At 44.4% G+C, this 20,231-nt stretch overlaps 1 protein-coding gene across 3 annotated transcripts in view; it reads right to left on the bottom strand.

Moving 5' to 3' along the window:
* Positions 1-19,995, bottom strand: part of asap2b (ArfGAP with SH3 domain, ankyrin repeat and PH domain 2b) — a 46,266-nt gene extending 26,271 nt beyond the window's left edge. For all 3 annotated transcript variants that reach the window (XR_014570763.1, XR_014570764.1, XM_083790356.1), the window contains exons 1-11: positions 19,473-19,995; positions 13,632-13,704; positions 9,936-10,075; positions 8,944-9,018; positions 7,375-7,424; positions 4,534-4,663; positions 3,675-3,760; positions 3,489-3,564; positions 3,115-3,201; positions 2,646-2,749; positions 406-475 (exon numbers count right to left, since the gene is read on the bottom strand). Coding sequence is in view for 1 of the 3 variants with exons in the window: in XM_083790356.1 (XP_083646482.1) it covers positions 406-475; positions 2,646-2,749; positions 3,115-3,201; positions 3,489-3,564; positions 3,675-3,760; positions 4,534-4,663; positions 7,375-7,424; positions 8,944-9,018; positions 9,936-10,075; positions 13,632-13,704; positions 19,473-19,601 (1,020 nt within the window). In the remaining 2 variants the exon portion in view is untranslated. The remainder of the gene's footprint in view (positions 1-405; positions 476-2,645; positions 2,750-3,114; positions 3,202-3,488; positions 3,565-3,674; positions 3,761-4,533; positions 4,664-7,374; positions 7,425-8,943; positions 9,019-9,935; positions 10,076-13,631; positions 13,705-19,472) is intronic.
* Positions 19,996-20,231: the final 236 nt, after the last annotated feature.

The raw sequence follows: 20,231 nt of genomic DNA, 5'->3' as shown, positions 1-20,231 counted from the left end.
GGGTGCTAAAGTCTGACGTAATTCACGCATCCTGCCTGGGGTCACGTTTGCTTTTTCTCCCCATTCTGAATTCCCACAGACGTGTTTCATATCACCTCATATAAGATCTGTGATCTGCAAAAATAATCAAATCAGCACAGCGGTTTGACCTATGAAGCATCAACGGACGGCGAGAAGTCTCTAAGAATGAATCATTTTGGGTCCTGTCGTAAAATGATACAGAACCGCCTCCCCGACAACATCGCAGAGACATGTTTGTTCATTTTATTGTTTTGGACCACGATTCTTATACAAGACGATTCTCAGATGACCCACTGTTATTCTCCATAGAAATTAATTCCGTGACCCAAGGGGATGAGCGAGTGACGTCAGGAGAAGAGAATGGGGGGGGGGGGGGTGCCTTACCGTTCCGTGACAGATGGTGAGGACACCGTTCTTGACGGAGCATTTCCTCTTCTGCCAAACCTTCCTGAGCCTGATGAGACACAAGACACACCGTCACACATCAAACCATCCTGAGCCTGATGAGACACAAGACACACCGTCACACATCAAACCATCCTGAGCCTGATGAGACACAAGACACACCGTCACACATCAAACCATCCTGAGCCTGATGAGACACAAGACACACCGTCACACATCAAACCATCCTGAGCCTGATGAGACACAAGACACACCGTCACACATCAAACCATCCTGAGCCTGATGAGACACAAGACACACCGTCACACATCAAACCATCCTGAGCCTGATGAGACACAAGACACACCGTCACACATCAAACCATCCTGAGCCTGATGAGACACAAGACACACCGTCACACATCAAACCATCCTGAGCCTGATGAGACACAAGACACACCGTCACACATCAAACCATCCTGAGCCTGATGAGACACAAGACACACCGTCACACATCAAACCATCCTGAGCCTGATGAGACACAAGACACACCGTCACACATCAAACCATCCTGAGGGACAAAACCAGGAATGGGTATCGTATAGGAGTCCGATACCCATTCCGGGTTATGCTTATCGATTCCGGTTCTTAGCGGTTCCCAATTATTTCGATTCCAAAATGGTATAAAATAACTTAAATAAGAGTTACAATGTGTATTTAACAAAAGACTTTACTTTATTCTTTTAAGCTTTAGTCAATTTGTCCCCTCCTGTGCACAGCTTAGAAGTGCTTAAAGTCCTGGGCCGTGGCTCCACGCTCCAGGCACCTTGGCCGGTAGTCCGAGTCTGGCAGTGTGCCGCGGGTTCGACTTGTTCGATCCCGACGGCCTTTACTGCATGTCACTCACCCATCTCTCTTCCCCATTTCCTGTCAGCCTACTGTCTGTCTCTCTATAAAAAATATAAAAATAAAGGCGAAAGCCGCAAAGAAAGTGCTTAAAGTCCAGTGCTTAATAAAAATCACACCTGTGAAGGGCGCTCTTGTCATTGTACAAATCTACGTCATATTTGGCAGACATTTGACCTAATTTCTCAAGTACAGTACATCAGTGCATGTACTGTACGTGTCTTATGGCAGATTCACACTGAGTCCATTTGATTCAAACTGTTCCCGAATACGATTGGCTGGTCCCCGCTGGCCATGAGTCACATTGGCCTTGATTCTTCCACACCCGAGTACACTTCATTCAACTGTATTCAATGCTTTCACATTGCAGCGATCCGTATCAGAGTACACTTCAAGTGGTCCCGAGACTATACCTCCATGCAGTCCCGGGGAATGGTTGGGTGATCCGCTCCGGGGCACGTATGGTACGCAGCATTCACACTACCACAACATCTGCCAAGTGGTCACGAGTGAGTGTGCACCTTGGGACCATAGTGTGAATCAAAGCCATCTAATAGAAGAGTTACGATATTGAGGGGGCAGAAACCGAGCGCTCGAGCGCTCTTCATGCAGCCTGAACTGAGACAAGCTGGAGTTGGAAATACGTGTACATTGTTTTCAAGGAGGGCGGCGCAAATAAGAGCTATTTTAAGCATGTGTGCAACATGACAACTGTTTTCAAGTATTGTACAGTAACAACTAAAGTCTCTTTAATGTTTATGTTGTACTATTACTACAAAACAATCTAAAATAAAGGGATTTAAGATAAAGCTGGGCTGTTGCCCGAGTCCAATGCATTTCTGCCTACTTCCGGTCCAGGACTTGGCCCACTTGGTTATCCCCAGTCTCAATGGAAGTCTACGTAGGAGAGCCTGGCCCCATGAAGTGAACGCAGTTTGCGTAACTCTGTCTATATCTAAGGCTCTGGCGTGAATGTGCCCTGAGTTATATTCCACCACTGTTGGTGATTGCAGGAGACACTCACCCTTCGCTCCTCTTGTACAGGGTTAAGTCCTATTCCATATTCATGCTCCAGTTTCAGGTGATACGGTGATCAGTAAAAACGGACACCTTTTAGTAAAACAAAAATGGGGCGCCCTCTTATCACCATACATCAGCATTCCGTGCTCAGCCAATCAAATCGTCGGGTGATGAGACACTCAGTACTCACCCTTGGCTCCTCTTGTACAGGGTGATGAGACACTCAGTACTCACCCTTCGCTCCTCTTGTACAGGGTGATGAGATACTCACCCTCCACTCATCTTGTACAGGGTGATGAGACACTCAGTACTCACCCTTCGCTCCTCTTGTACAGGGTTCCAGATTTCTCCGTGCCGTGGGCCTTGTTCCCTTGCAGCTGGTGCAGACTGTAGCCCGGGTTGGTTTTGGTCTGCCCGTCCTGCAACCCAACGGTATTTAAGTCATTAGTGGGCGCAGCCATAGCTGAATGCTGAGGGCTTAGGGCCTGGGCGGCCGCAGGTTCGAGTCCCGAGCCCGTCAGCATTTGCCGCGTGTCTCCCCCCCCCCACCCCCCCCATCTCTCTCCCCCTTTCCTGTCACATTACTGTAACTGTACCCTATCAAATAAAGGCAAAAAAGCCACAAAGACTGTCTTAAAGAAATAATTATGGGCTGAGGAATGACAAAAACAAAACAAATATCCGTGATTTCAAGTCTCCAAGGGGTGAGTACCATAACAAAAAAGAAAGTTATTTTTTGGACGACGGATCACCTGCTGACACGTAGCTCCTCCCACTCACTCACCTCTCTCTGGTCGGACTGCAGCGAGGCTTTCAGCGTGTCCCGCAGCTGAGTCAGCTGTTTCCTCTCGCCGTCCTGCGTCTGTTTGATCTGTGACATCACACAACGCCCAGGGGGTCAGAGGTCACGCATGTTACAGTATGAGGTTCTCAAAAGTTGGGGTCCAATTACTTGAGCTGATCAAAAATTGTTTCGTGTAATTGTCATAATCGCTTACATATTGAAATGTTTTCAAATATATATATTTTTAAATTAAATACATAGCGGGAATAGCAGATCTACAAGCTCACAACGTGTCGCATCACAATGGCAGCTTGTGGATACAGCCACTTATACGTGGAATGAAAGGAACGAAAGGTAGGGCAGTGTGTTCTTACTCCAGTCAGCTCTGTCGCCAGTTTCTCTATTGAAGGTTTCATCGCCTCCACAGTGTTCAAACCATCCTGGAAGAAACTGAGAGCGAGAGGGGAGGACAACTCAATACATAGGATGTTGAGTTGACTAGTAACAGCAGGCGATCTATGTCAGTAGCAGAGAATAGTAGAGAAAAGACGTGTACCTACTTGCACTGAGCGTGGAAATACTTGATGAGGTTCTGAAGAAAGTCCACTCCTTTCTTCCCTTTGATTTCATTCACCTTCAGAAGGTACTGCACACGCACATGCACGCACACGCACACGCACACACACACACACACACACACACACACACACACACACACACACCATAAAACACTGAGCAGAGTGCACACCACACACCTCCATCCATCATTAAACACTGACCATGGATGTTTAACGGTATGACATTTCACAGTAGTTTACACTAGTATACCAAATCTATCTATTGAGCATCTACCACAGCATACTGCTAAATTTCTCTTCTCCATTTGAATTAAATGCACTATGTAATATGTTCATTTAGGTGAAATGTTTCATATTCTACTTTCTGTTAATTTCGATAGATTGTCGGCACCTCCCAATTAGTCGCCCGCCTCTCACTGGAAAGGAATTACTAGGCGCGTCAATCGCTCCTTGCCTGAAAAGCCTCTGAGAGGTGAATCGTAATCGATTCGAAATAGGCTCTATGCCTAACAAATGTGGCCTCTTCTTACTTCCTTTGTAGATTTTACCAAAGATACTAATGACGGCTCTGGTTCATTCTGGTCAAACCAAGTCTGAGTGCTAATATTGTGCGGGGACCCTCATGTGAGTGTACACATGGAGAGATATGGGGGTATTTGAAATCACAGGGGACACTAAATGGAACATAGCATAATAATTGGCAACACCTGTAAAGGAAGTGGCCCAATATCTTTCCAAGATGGCTGCCATGCATGCAGAGGTCGTCATGAGGCCATAGCGCCGGGTGCACACTTCCGGTTCGTAATGAACCCAGAGCGACATGGAGGAGAAACAAACCCACCTCGCACATCTGCAGCTGAAACATCCTCCTCTCCTTCTCCATTTCCTCGGCGATCTCCCCGCCGCTGAACTCTGTGCGGATCATCCCGTGCTGCTTGGCGTGCTCCTTCTTCTCCTTCTCGATCTTCGCCCTGCTCCGCCCAGGTCACAGAGGACAGAAAACGACAAGAGTTAATAAATAAAATGTCATCGGGGTGGAAAGAACTGTTTTCCCAAACAGTGGGCCGGGGCCCTCATTTGTGGGACACGGACCACTTTGTATGGGTCAAAATCCCATTTTCTTTTCCTACATTAAAAAATATATATATATCACACCTGTGTGAAGTGAGGGGCGCTCTTATCATCGTACATCATCATCAGAATTTGCGTCCTCACCGGTGTCTTCAATGTTTTTTGTTACGCAATGTTTGTGTTCACACAACCACATCTACACACGTCCTATCATAGGACGTGTGTAGACGTCCTAGCGCATAGGACGCGTACATAGGACTCCTACGGACGGAATGTGTTAAAGGGAAGGCTCTTGTCCATTATGAATCCGCTGGTGTGCCTTCAGGTTGTCCAAGCGGCTGAATCTCCTGTCACAGTGGTGACAATAGAAGGGTTTTTCTCCAGTGTGGATACGTTGGTGTGTCTTCATGTGATGCAAATGATTGAAAGTCTTGTGACACTGTGTACAATTGAAAGGTCTTTCTCCGGTGTGGAGGCGTTGGTGCGCCTTCAGATTACCCAACTCATTGAAAGTCTTGTAACAGCGTATGCAGACGAAAGGCTTCTCGCCGGTGTGGATGCGCTGGTGCGTCGTCAGCAGGTGCAGCACGCGGAAACTCTTGTCGCACTGTGTACAACTGAAAGGTCTTTCTCCGGTGTGGATGCGTTGGTGTGTCTTGAGGGTAGCCGGCCAACTGAAGCTCCTGTTACATTGTTCACACTGGTATGGTTTCTCTCCGGTGTGGACATGCTGATGTCTCTTCAGGCTATCTGCCCAACTGAAACTCTTGTCACACTGTTTACAACGGAAGGGTTTTTCTCCCGTGTGAACACGCTGGTGATTCTTCAGGTTGCCCAAGCGACTGAAACTCTTGTCACACTGTGTGCAGCGGTATGGTCTTTCTCCAGTGTGGAGATGCTTGTGTGCCTTCAGGTTGCCTAACTGACTGAAGCTCTTGTCGCACTGATCACAGCGGAAATGTTTTTCTCCGTTGTTTCTACGCCGGCGTTTCTTCTTCTTCTTACTTAACATACAAAAATTCTTGTCACACTCTTGTTTACAGGTGTCCTTTCCTGTCGGTTGACGTGTGTTTACTTCCCCTGGTGGTGTTACTAAGGCTGTAAACGGTTGATGACTGGAATATGTTGGTTCATCTGTGTGTCCTTGTTTCTGGCTGGGTATTTGATGGCAAGCTACTGAGGGCATGTGTCCCTTTCTCAGCATTTGGACATAGAAGCCATTGTGGCTCCTCTCCATGTGTTTGTGGAGAAAGACCTTCGACATGAAGGAACATGGACACTCAGAAGATCTCACTCTATATCTATCTATCACTGTCTCTTCGTCGCTCTATATCGCAGCGGGCTTCAGGGTTAAAGTGGATGTTTAAAGACATCTTCACACTGTATATCGGCAGGTTGAGAGTTCTGGTCTTGCGTCACACACAACACAAACTTCTGCCTTGCGTGCCTAGCAATGGCAATTTGTGCAGGCGTTGAAGCAGTTATTCCATAAGTTGTTAGCACGCAGGTACTGCAATCGGCTGAGAGCAGAGAGCTCTAGGACTCAGAGCAGCAGTCGTACCCAGACAGCAGAGAGCTCTAGGACTCAGAGCAGCAGTCGTACGCACAAGTAGGCCATACATGGCCGGCTTGTGTGCAAGGCGCGCAAGTTGGCATCTCGAAGACAGTGCATTTCTAGTTTCCCTTGTAATGATAATAATAATGGAAATCGTATGCTGGAGATCATGGAGGGATACCAAATTCTGAAGATGTGTACCTGGATGTCACTCACCACACAACACGGTACACCAGATGGACAGCATAGTATGCAGTAAATTGAGGATTATTATTATTATTATTATTATTATATTGTCTGTCCACAAACTTTGTCCTACACAAACATTAAATTCCCATTGACAATAAATGTAGAATGTTGTCATAGTGTCTGAGAAAATAGTGTCTATTTTACGTCATGATGATAAGAGTGCCCCTCACTTCACACGGGTGTGATTTTATATCATATATGTCCCTCAAAAGTTTTTTTCTAAAGGTTTGATTCTAAATAACAACTCAGATATGCACATAGCTTTATAATGCAGAGAGAAATGACTTGGACTGGCCAAGTCATTTCTCTCTGCCTTATAAAGCTATGTGCTATGGTAGGTACATTAAATAACAGGTGTTGAAACATTAACTTGTATTACTTGGAATGGCATGGGAAGTCAAGTTAACCCATTTTGGAGTTAGCATTATGTTATGCTTTAGCTATTGAAAAATAACAGATCTACAAGCTCATAGCGCCGAGTGGCGTGCTACGAGCTTGTAGGTCTGCTATTTTTGAAAAATTTAAGAACCACTGACATAGAAACATAGCTTTTTCAGAAAACTGTCAGGATGTAGAAGACATTTTTAGAATCTGATCTCAGGTCAAAATGGGTTAAGAGAGGGACGATTTTTTTTTCACATTTAAAATCATTATCTGTCGACATTATATCAGAATATAGCACTTCAATGTTTTAACTAAAGAACAAAACAAAAACATTTTGTTGTAACCCTCAAAAAAATACCATTAAAGCACCTTTAAAATGCACACATACAGTACGAGTTGAAAGATTTGAACCGACAGTCTTACAGTTTAGTCTCGTAGTCCTTCCAGGATTTATCGAAGGCCTTCTTCAGATCCTGTCAGACAGAAAACACATGTTGAGTTATAACCAATACATGATCGATGGATTGATTGAATACTTTATTGACAGTTTGCGTGGACAAGCACAGTACAGTATAATACAATCAATGTCTGCTAAAAGGATGAATACAAAAAACGCGTATTGACTTGTTTCCATTGGTGTCAATACACCAATGGAACTATGTAAAGACATCATGGTTACTGTAACGCCGTTATTTTCTGGCAGTAACTCGTACTGTAACTCACTTTTTTAATTCATTACCGTTACTACATGGTGCGTTACTCCATTATTCCGTTCTTTTTCATGTAGTCTCGGCTAGAGAGACGAGAAGAACTGCAGTTCTGGGAGAGAGGAAGGAGGAGCGGAGGGAGACTGTGTGTGTGTGTGTGTGTGTGTGTGTGTGTGTGTGTGTGTGTGTGTGTGTGTGGTGGCAAACACGTGCTGTGGGTGTGTTTGTGTTCACTGTCATGGCGGCACCCACATCGTGTTTCTGGAATTATTCTCACCACTTCTTCACCTTTGCCAAGCACATAGAAAAATAACGTTTCAATGTAAGTTGTGCGCCAACGGCAGTCCTCCTCCTTCCTCCTCTGGCACGGCAAATATGGAAAGATGGAAAAGATGGAAAACTGTTGCGTGCGTGCGAGTGTTTGTTTGTGTCGGCCCCGTGTGTGCGTGAGACTCAGAGAGAGAGATAGAGAGAGTAGACGGACAGACACAGGGAGAGGCTGCGCGCGTGTGTGTGTGTGCGTGTGCGTGCGTGTGTGTGTAGCAATCAAATCTATGAATTCATTGTCTGGTTTTGGTCTTACTTTGTTTATAAATCCAGACTCAAATTAGTATTGCCATAATCAGTAAGAGCAGCTATCTGCACATAACGTTCACTGGAGCAGTGGAACCGCCATGTTGTTGTTTGTAGCCTACTTGTGTTATTGTTTGCTATAACACTGTATTGATAGCATCATCAAAATCACCACCAGTCCCCCCTGGTATTATTATTAATAACAGTACTGAAATAAAGGCTATAGGGGCATTCTTGGCCTGGGAGTGGGAGCTTTCTTTTCTTTTTATTTTATTTTCTTTATAAAGTAACTACCGGTAAAAGGTTACTTTTGCCTACAACTGATACAATATATATAACAATACTAGATACACATTGATTTTGCATAATTACCATGTCCTATACATCTTATTACAAGCACTATTCTTTATTATTCTGTAGAAGAGCGAAGGCAAAGCCTTATGAACCAACAAAAGGCATCATTTTATACTTTGGCTATTCAAAAATATCTGCGTTTTGTCAGCTTGTAAAATCTACTATTTTTCGGCTTTAGGCTTGCAAAGTAAAACTGGCATTCATGAAATCACTGTCGTACAATGTTGATGTCCTCACGTATAGTATAGAGTGGTGTGGTGTGGTGTGTGTGTGTGTGTGTGTGTGTGTGTGTGTGTGTGTGTGTGAGGGTGTGTGTGTGTGTGTGTGTGTGTGTGTGTGTGTGTGTGTGAACACAAACCCCTTTGACTCCCTTCAGGTCTCCCTTCAGCAGGCTGTCCAGAGGAAACGTAATGATGTTGTTCATGTTCTGGAGCTGGTCAACACACACAACACACATTACCACACACATCCACCAGGGGGTGCCATTGCACCACATGGACCCTATAGCTCCAGTGGTTATTGAAGGGATATTTCAGTAAAATTTCACTTTCAAAAAACTCTTTTGGTCATTTCATCATCTACTCAGGCTTATACTGAACACCCCAGGCAGCATTTAAGTTGCTTGATTCAGCAATTTGATATTCATTTTTAGCAGCCTTCCTATAGATATCCATTATAAATTCAAACTCCATTTTAATCATGATAGATTCATCGAAAACATCCGTCCTTTTTTCTGGTGACTGATATTGTCCTTCTAATACGTGAGGGGGGGGGCGTGTCTTTTCATTTACTGTTCAATTCATTTTGATTCAGAGAAAACACGGCAACTCACGTATTACAATATCAGTCACCAGAAAAAAGGATGGGTGTTTTCGATGAATCTATCATGGTTAAAATGGAGTTTGAAGTTACAATGGGTTTGTATAGGGAGGGGGTCAGCTAAAATTAATATTAAATATCTAAATACTGAATTGAGCAACTTAAAAACTGCCTGGGGTGTTCACATAAGCCTGAGTAGACGATAAAATGGCCAAAAGTTTCTTTGAAAGTGAAATATCCCTAAACAATGTTCATGTCAAGGGAGACCCAAATTGATATCTAGCTGGTCGTGGACCCCTACATGAAAAGATGATATGCCAGGGATGTTAGTTAGATTGTGTTATTAAGAACTTCAAAATCTGCACAAGTCCAAATGAACCTGTGAGGGTCCATTTGGTACCATTCTGTACACTGTCCCGAGTTCTAGGGGTCTGTGGGCCGAATGCATACCAAACCGGGGGGGGGGGGGGGGGGGGGGGGGGGTGTCCTTGACATAAAACGTTTTGCATTGGGGACGGGCCACTTCCTCACCAGGTTTTTGAAGAGCGCTGCGAGTTCTTTGGTGAAGACGGCAAACTTCAGGAAGGCCATGCCGACCTCGGGGGCGTCCTTGCAGACCTCTCCGAACTTCTCCGTTGCCTGGACGAACTGGTCCTCGTGGTCCACGTGAGCTGTAGACGCGCACGACGATCACACTCAACATTAATGTCAAATCACACGTGTAAAAAAAGAAGAGGGTGAATTATTATTATTTGGGTTTTTTTGGGGGGGGGGTGCAAGCGCCATCATTCATAGTTTTCAGAAAAGACAAAAAGTACAGTACAAGTAAGTAAGTAAAGTTTATTTGTAGAGCACCTTTCATAGACAATCACAGTCACAAAGTGCTTAACAACTATAAAAGGAGAATATGTCAATAATAAAATAAAACAATCAGCATTTAAAGGTATATTCAGTGATTTCACTCAAAAAACCTTGGGTTTCGTTTTTGGCTGGGACCTAAGCCTTTCATCCAATCAGGATAGAGAGCCAAAAACGAAACCTAAGTGTTTTTTTTACCCCCAGGGGTTAACTGGGGTCAGCACACTCTATAGTAGAGAGGATTATCACAACAAAACAAAAAAATAAGTGATATTTGAATTAAGTGAAATCACTGAATATACCTTTAACCAAGATGGTGAAACTGAACAGAGTACAGGATTATGTTACAACACACAATCTGTAATCAAATAGGGCTTTCTATGAAAAGGCCTGTCTGAATAGGTGCGTTTTTAAGAGTACAGTAATTAAAAAATGTCCACGAGGTTTTTAGGTAGGGGGCAACACAGCTTTTATAGGTGGAAGGGGAGCTCATTCCATAGGGGGCAACACTTGCAAAGGCTCGGTCACCATTCGTTTTCAATCTTGTTGGAGAAACAACAAGAGGGTGTGGGGGGCAGAGAGAGGAAGGGCAAGGGAAAAAAACTGTAAAAGAAACCGGACAAAAGAAGCAAAATTCAAGGATATCTATGATGCCTACAGGAGGTACGTTACACATAAAGTGTCTGTCGTTTTTTTCTCCATCATTTCACAGACAGTACAAAAGCTATTAAAGCGAGACACAGAGAGCACTGGTTCCCAAACCTTTTTAGCCGCCCGCGACCCAAACATTTTTTGTCATAGCTTTTGTCGACAAAATTAACGCTATATTTCTTTCCGACACGGCTGCTGTGTTTGCATAGAGCCTGAATGGGTGAAACGGCCCTTTAACTCTAGGCTTAACCAGGCCAGTGGGCGTGACAGCACAGGACAATGTGTGCGTGTGTGTGTGTGTGTGTGTGCGCGCGCGCCTGTGTGCGTGTCAGACTCACTTCTCCCTCAGTGCTGTGTCCTCCTCTATCATGTGACATTTAAAATGACACATGATGCTGACGGCAGCAACAATACATGTGCTGCTGTCACTGAAGTTATTCAAGTAAAAAGAAGAAAAACCTTACAATAATTTGCCTCTGAGATTTGGTCGGTGGTGGATGGAAGAAGTACTATACCCATTACATATTTATATTTTAGCTATACATCTCTGCTGTCGGGCAGAAACCAGCTAATTCCAAAATGTACATTTTTCAGGAAATGGAAAACACTAACTAACAAATAAACTGTTTGAAGGGGAGAGGGCTAAAGCAGCCAACTCCACTCCCCCTCTGGTGGAGTTTGAGATTCCAGTGGAGTTAGCTGGTTTTGTCAGAAGCACTTTTTAATACTTTTCATTGGTTCGATATTTTTTTAAACCAACACACAGACCAAATACATATCATTTTGACATTAAAACGTTTGAGATATAACAACATAGGTTTTTTCAATCGGCCTCAGGTCTTAATGGTAAAGGTTTTGATTCCACAGTGTAGAAATACTCTCAGAATTACCGTTACAAGTGAATGTCCAGTATTCAAATTTGACTTGAGGAAAAGTACAAAACGCGGCGGAAATAGTTCAGACAACGTGTCACGGTGACATGGTGTGAGCTTGTAGTACAGAATAGGGGTTTTGCTTTAATAAAAACAAATCTGCAAAGTAACTAGTAGTGACTAACATTTGCAATTAACTGTAGTGGAGTACAAAACGACATTTGCCTCTGAGAGACTGAGACAGAGTGGAGTAGAAAAGAAAGATTTGAAATACTTGGGTAAAATGAAAGTAGGCTACCTCAAAATTGTACTCAAGTACTAAGTTACTACACCACTGCAGTGCAGAGTACTGACTCACAGGCAGCATAACATCAGTGTCTCTGTAGTGCCCCAAGGCATGCTGGGACATGCCTATGAATGAGAGGAATGATGTGTGTGTGTGTGTGTGTGTGTGTGTGTGTGTGTGTGTGTGTGTGTGTGTGTGTGTGTGTGTGTGTGTGTGCGTGCGTGCGTGCGTGCTTGCGTGTGTGCGTGCGTGCGTGCGCACAGACCTCTCACTCATCCAGCTGCACATTGACACATTAATCACATTATTATGATTATGATAATTATAAATAGTACATTTTTAATGTAGCTTTTAGCGTAGGTTCAATAAGGAAGATCTTAACCAACGCATTCATTCGGCCTTTCAGCACTATCGTGGCTCATCATTATCTGTTCTCAAATCCTAGCAATTTGCAGCAGCCAATCGGGTGATTCGACTCCGCCTTTAAATATCTCTGCCTCTGACACCTCTCCATTCTCCTTTCAGTCTGCAACAAGCAACCCACCTCCATCCCCAACTCCACCTTTCCATCTAGTGTTGAGAAGGAAGCTCAGCTCAGCTCAGCTGCCACCACCAGCGTCTAGACTCCAATGCTCCAATGGGGGGTTCTCCCTATTAAAAGCTAATCTTATTCAATAAATGCAATTGGAGTCTAATCCCCAAAATAATGCTCTGCCATAATTTTGCCTTTGCCATTTTGCTAAACTGCTGCCAAAATCTTTCCAATAAACATTTGCTTATTCCATATTGGTGTGTTCTCTCCTTTATTGAAATGTGTCATGTCCAGGGGGTGCACTTGGTGGCTACATCAAGCCGCCTCACGCCAAGGAAACAGGAGACTTCCTCACATGACTCGACAAAGGCTCACTTATTGTAACAGATGAACGAATGAATGAATGAATGAATATGAATAGCTGATAAGCTACTGTAACTGTCATTAGTTGTAGCCTAACTATCTTGCATACTCTCTCTCTCTCATGCTTCTATCTTTGCTATGGACATACAAAATGCGTTGACAAACACAGAGAAGTGAATGACCAGTACAGGTCTGTAACTATTGTACGAATGGTACCAAATGGACCCTACAGGTCCACTCTCAGAGTGGTTTGTACACTGTCAGAGTTATGGGGGTTGAAATTATACCTGTACCGGCGGACTCCTAACGTGCCATACACACTGCAGTGTCGTCGTAAATCAGTGTCATAACATATGAAGAACACCTGGAGACTGGCATTCAGTAACTGGGTCTCATGAACAAAATAAGAACAGTATAAATGGTGTGTAAAACTAATTAAAACTTTGCCACGGACCGAGGACGTGTTTGGTTGCCATCGTTTACAGATGGCTATTGAGTTATAGTCAGTTGGTTATGGAGAACGGCTGGTTGTGAATGTGAACGGCCCTTGGGTTTGGAAATTATTGTGCGGGATATACTGGTTGACTGATATACTGGTTGACTGGAATATACTGGTTGACTGATATACTGGTTGACTGATATACTGGTTGACTGCTGCAACTCACCCAGTCCTGATGTGTGGATGGATTTGACAGACTTCTTAATCTTGTGCAGAACCCCTCTCTCCTGATCCAGACCCTGGGAGGAGGAGGAGGAGAAGAAAGAGATAGAGAGAGAGAGAGAGAGAGAGAGAGAGAGATAATCATATTGTATTCATTTAGGTTTACTCACATCAGCAGCCATACAACTGGAGTGGACAGGTTTGTAACCTGGTGTGATGAACATCACTTACAAGTTAATGTAAGGAAAACTGAGGAGACTGTAGTGGATCTCAGGTCTATAGGTGACCACACCATGAGCACCATCAGGTGCACCGGCTGGCCAAGTGGCCAGGGGGAGGCAGTATAGAGACCAGGATTACTGCATGCTTTTTTGTGAGGCTACCTACCTACCCTAGGGGACACAGGGACTGGGGAGAACATGAAAACTCCACACGGACAGGTCCATTCGCCAACCCTACCCAGGGTATGAGCGCTGATGACGCGGAGGAGAGAACACCCCCCCCCCCCAGCGCCAACGGCCGGAATCGAACCCGGGACCTTCAGGCTGTGAGGAGCTACAGACTGCACCAACATGCCTCCAGGCATAAACCCAACTCACTAATCGTTAAACATAAAAACTACTATTTCTCTTGTGAGGAGCAGGAATATCCTCACACTGCCCGTTTCTCAAATTATACTACCGGTATACTATTATACTTTTGAGGACATTTGGCCCTCACGAGTACTGTATACTAGTGACACACACACACAGTGGTGGTGGGGCCTCAGGTCTCAGGGTGAATTCCAGGGGATTACATTGGTGTATGGGAGAGGGCGGAGCTCACACACACACACACACACACACACACACACACACACACACACACACACACACACACACACACACACACACACACACACACACACACACACACACACACACACACACACACACACACACACACACACACACACACACACACAGGATTATTGTGAAGCAGGGTTGAGGGATGGAGGAAAGTGCTTGGTAGATATACTGTACATGCCGCAATGTTACTGTACAGCTAGCTGTATGTTTAATATCTCACTTATGTGGATTAAACAACAGCTATTGAGATCATTAATCTTATCAGATTATTGTTGGACGAGAAAGTGTGTGTGTGTGTGTATGTGTGTGCGTGTGTATGCATGCGAAACAGGCACAGAGAAAAACGCGTGCACTGCACACACACAGTCACACAGTCTCAAACGGCAGAGAGACAGAGAGAGAAGAGGCGAAGAGAGAGAGAGAGAGAGAGAGAGAGAGAGAGAGAGAGAGAGAGAGAGAGAGAGAGAGAGAGAGAGAGAGAGAGATAGATGAGTGAAAGAGAGAACAGTGAAAGAGAGACAGCCATTAAGACGCAACTTAGAGACAGAGAGCATGCTGGGACATGAACCGACAGGTTCAGCCCAGCCTTGGCCTCAGGGATGCTCCCATGATGCACTGGGGCAGCAGCACAGCCATCTAACAGAGACTTTGTTGTAGAGGTCTTCAAAAGCATGGACCCGTCATCGAATGGACCGCTATTATGGCTCTGTTTCCGAGAGGTGCCGAAACAGGCCCGCCTAGTATAGGCTACGAGACATGGCCCGAAAGCATTCCCGGGGGTTCCCCGGGCCAAAAACGTTGAGAACCCCCCCTGACCTAAACGTAGTCCGCTGTTGGTGTGCTGCAGCGCCGCTGCATGGCCATTACCGTGTGAATGTGTAATCCCAGGGTAGTAGACCAGTCAATCATTGCATAAAAGAAATCACACATGTGTGAAGTGAGGGGCACTCTCTTATCTATAATCATCATCAGACATCATCTCATGAACAACTGAATTGATGTGATTGGTTGGCCGATTTGCTCGTCTACATATGACTTCGTTGTCAATGGCATTTAATGTTTGTGTTGCCACAAATTTACGTCATATTTGAGGCACATATGACCTAATTTCTCCTTCCATTGTCAATGGCAAATGTGAGATGTCTGGGGACAAAAGAGGTGCTAGCGCCCCTCAAAAGATAAATCCATGTTTTCTTTAGATGTGTAGGGTGTATGCATCGTAAATTTATGTTGCAGCAGTTGTTTATAATCATATTCGGCTTGGAGTTTCCATTGTGCTTTGCAGAACATAAAGTTCGACGACACGCTATATGACAACTCGATTGTTTCACCAAATTTGAATTTGAACCAACCGGGTATTTTCGAATCTCTGGCTTACCCGCAGACCTCTACTTTGTTGTAAAAACTGAATCAGGTCCCTAGAATTACACAGATCCCCTGCTTCAGCCCAGTGATTCTCAAACTGTGGTCCAAAAAGTGTTTGTTTAAATGCCATTGTCAATGGCATTTCATGTTTGTGTTAAGACAGACTCTACACTATAGCTGTTTATAGGAGGGGCTAGCCTAGCACCCCTCAAAAGAGGCAAACATTGTGAAAATAGCCACTCTACAAGCTCACAATGCTTCACACTGAGCGTTGTGAGCTTGTAGTTCGGCTATTTTCACAATATAATATGTATATGTGGACCTGAGTCAAACTAAATGTAATGCCTACAATTCCAAGTGCTTGTCAGGGTGGGGAGGGTCACCAGTTAAATAGGATTATTTTGGGGGGTAATAAAAGGTTGTAGAAATACTGCTTTAGGCCATGTAATACATATTTGAGTGGGTGTCTCACAAGCAAAATAGCCGAGCTACAAGCTCACAACACATCCTGCTGCGATGCTTGATTGGCTATTTTCAGTGTGCAACGCGGTGCACAGAAAATGTATAAATCAGGATTTTCCCGTACAAATATATATACAACTCACTTTACAATACAGGACAGCTGAGAGGGAGACAGTGTATGAGAGACAGACAGTAGGACAGGTGAGAGGCTGACAGTGTAGCAGACAGACAGTAGGACAGCTGAGAGGAAGACAGTGTAGGAGAGACAGACAGTATGACAGCTAAGAGGCAGACAGTGTATGAGAGACAGACAGTAGGACAGCTGAGAGGAGGACAGTGTATGAGAGACAGACAGTATGACAGCTGAGAGGCAGACAGTGTATGAGAGACAGACAGTAGGACAGCTGAGAGGAGGACAGTGTATGAGAGACAGAAAGTATGACAGCTGAGAGGCAGACAGTGTAGGCGACAGACAGTAGGACAGGTGAGATGGAGACAGTGTAGGAGAGACAGACAGTAGGACAGCTGAGAGGGAGACCGTGTAGGAGAGACAGACAGTAGCAAAGATGAGACAGACTTAAATATTCCAATAGAAAACAATATTGGATTTAAATGTGAATTTAGGCAATGCTTGTTGTCTTAACTGATAATTATTTTTGTTCGATTGCACTATATGTAGCACTCTGAGATTCAAATGCAAACTTTGAACAGGCAGAGCTCATGAACCGTTTGACCATCAGCAATAAAACCTCAATGCGCAAACCCTTTTTGTTTTGTCTTGACCTCTGACCTTTAGAAAAATAATCTATCTCCTCCTGTGAACTTTGGACCTACCGTGTAGACAAAAAAAATCATGATCAAATTTGTAAGTGAAGAAATTAAGCTTTTATGAGCCAATGAATATTGCAGTTTTATGAAAATTATTCTTCTGCCCCTAAAACATACATACATACATGCAGAGTGCCAGAGTCACATGTTGATGTAGCCCTGTAAACATGACTCTCGTATTCATACGAGAGTCATGACGCAACTTCACCCTGGTTTTTGCAGACGCTACATTTACAAATAATTAAAATATATAAACATTCGCATTTCAAATATAAAGTACTCACAAAGTGTCCCACGGGTGTTAGTTAGTAGCAGCGCCAGCGATTAGAATTTCTGCATCCCGCGTTGTTTAACAGTTTCCGTGCTTTGAATGGATTACTCCAGGTTAATGTCGCTGCCATATCGGACATACGCGACTTTTGTTTTGTGTTTAATCCGCCGCAATGTAAAAAATAAATAGAAAATCCTTCTTCGCCGCGGAGAAAGAGAGTAGATGCATCTGTTTGGATGATGAAACCGGAAATCGTCACATGCTGTGGGCTGCTAGGGCTTCTGGGAAATTGAGGCCAATGCAAACGAATGGGGTTCAACGCCTCATGGAGGAGGCTCCTGTGCTGCGTCTTCCGGGTGTACCAAGATGGCGGGTGGTCCGGCCGTTCATAACAAACGGGGGAAGCTTTTTTCGCTCGATTTTCGCGGATTAAAAGCCCAAATAATTCAGCGTATGCTCTAAAGGTAATACAACAATCTCGGCAGTGAAGGGGGGTTGATTAAAAGTCTGGTAAATCGTTTTCCGCAGTCAAACTGTTAATAAAAAGCATTTTTATCCGAGGTGTTATTTTGCCATTGGCTTTCAACTACGCGCCCCTATCGGTCGGGAGGAGGGTGGCACTCGGTGTGTTCGATATAGGTACGCTGACCGCCCTGCCAATACAGACTAATAGGCGAGTGCGCTCCCGGTGTGCAACTGTGGATTTCCCAAACGAACCCCGTTTGTAGCCGGAGAGCTCGGACAAAAATGCTTTTTATTAAAGAACGCGGGACGCAGCAATTCTAATCGCTCGCGCTGCTACTAACTAACATCCGTGGGACACTTTGTGAGTACTTTATATTTGAAATCTGAATGTTTATATATACGGAAATCTTGTAAATGCAGCGACTGCAAAAAACAGGGCAAAGTTACTGCATGACTGTCATGATAATTATCATGGCAGTCATGTTCCAGGGCTAATGTTGATGAAACTTTACAGTATGATAGAGGATCATGCCAAATAGCACTCTTACTCCAATTGGCCAAAGAGGGGTGCTATAGCATTTTGTTTGAAAATTACAGCGGCTAACTATATGGGGGATTTCCCATGTATGGGGATTTTGAGTGATACACTGACAAGAATTCCGGAAGATAGGTTGAAAAGTGGTGAAGTGGTCCTTTAAGTTCAAAGAACAACGCTGAGCTGCACCGTCGTACGGCCGACGTGTAGCTGGGGGTTAAATGGGTGAGGCTGGCTTGTAGTGATTTCACCATGCATGAGGAAGTCACCTCGGCTCTTCCCCTTTTTTTTTTTACACCAACGTCAAAACGTGTCAGTTTAGAGTTTACCCCGCGTTGGTCTGTGTCAAAAAGATGAGGAGGGATGTCTAATATGGCCGGGGCTGTCTTGGTCTGGCGGGATGTAGTGCCTTGGGAACAAAATTGAAGAGATTTCTTTAATCGATTCTGCCATTTCGTTCATGCATCTCTCGGGTCTTTGGAAAGTGACTCCCAAATATCCACTGTGTTTAATGCCCGAAGACCTCCGTAGCGTCCTTACGTGTACAAATTAAAACATACAAGGTGCTTAAACTAAGGACGCTGATGTTACCGGACCCCACGAGACGCTTGTTCTCCGAAACATTCCGTATGATTCGATTCATACGCGTTTTAATCCCCTCTGTTCCTGGATTTCAGCGCTATACCTCAACGAGTGCAGTGGCGCTGTTGCGACAGGCGAAAGCCAGTATTGCACTCAATGGCAAGGAGGAAATACAATGACATTAGGGGCACAGGCGGAATTAAAACACCTTTGTTGTGAGACACATGGAATAATATGGAGAACAAAGGGTCCGTGCGGTCGGGTAACACCCGTCACTTTACGTTAAGTACTTTATATTTTTTAATTCGTACATTCTTGGAGGAGCAATGTAATTAAACACTGGATCCCAGTGGATTTCGCGGGTTGGCATCCAAGACTGGCAGCGACCCTTGCAGATCCGTACCAACTCCTCAAAGAGCATGTACACATTTGTACGGTCTCAGAGCCATGGGGTCCTTGAAATTAAAATGTTTGGGGTGGGGGTCTTACCTCCTCCAGGGCGGCAACAGTGCTCCTACAGTGGGACATCCTGGTAGTGAAGTTGGACGTGGTGGGCGCTTTATAATCCTCGCTGGTTTCAGCCACAAACTCCACCACTCCGATCAATTCCGCCGGCATTGTGAATGCTTGTTTATTATTCTCAGGGGAGAAAAGAAAAGTAGGCCTACTGTGATTGTGATTCCCTTAATTGGCCACTTTTTTGGTGAGGCCAACAAATATATAGGCTACCTTAATACTTCTTCTAATTCTATTTAGAAATGAATAATTATAGAAAAGGTAATAATCCCATTTCCAGTAGTGTGTTGCTCCTCTTCATAGTGTTGCTGGGGGGGATATTTACAATACTAGGCGACCATTGCGTTGCCGGATGGTTAAATGATGACTATAAATACGTCACAAAGTTCTTTCCATCTTCAATCGAATACCCGACCGTCAAAATTCTGGTCCAAATGGGTCGGGGGAAAAAAGTTCCCAACAGCGACTGTCCAAAATCCAACTACCTGCACTTCTGCTGCTGTGAGCGGTGTTCGGATGTTGCCAGATTGTGAGAGAAATAGGCAACCAGGTCTACATGAAAACAATCGCAAAATAAGTGAATAACAATAACCATTCCTTCAGAATCATTATATGTGAAGTATGATTGCATGCACTGCCCAGGGGTCCGTTGAAGGTTCCTGTGTTCTGGTGAATGTTGGGACCCAGGAGAAATCCAGGGAAAATGTGACGTCAATGCAGGAGCTGGAGACA

The sequence above is a fragment of the Protomyctophum parallelum genome (genome assembly GCF_964188405.1).
Source record: "Protomyctophum parallelum genome assembly, chromosome: 19".
Lineage (NCBI taxonomy): Eukaryota > Metazoa > Chordata > Actinopteri > Myctophiformes > Myctophidae > Protomyctophum > Protomyctophum parallelum.
Note: the sequence above shows the minus strand (reverse complement) of the source record. Positions and strands in the feature narration are given on the sequence as shown.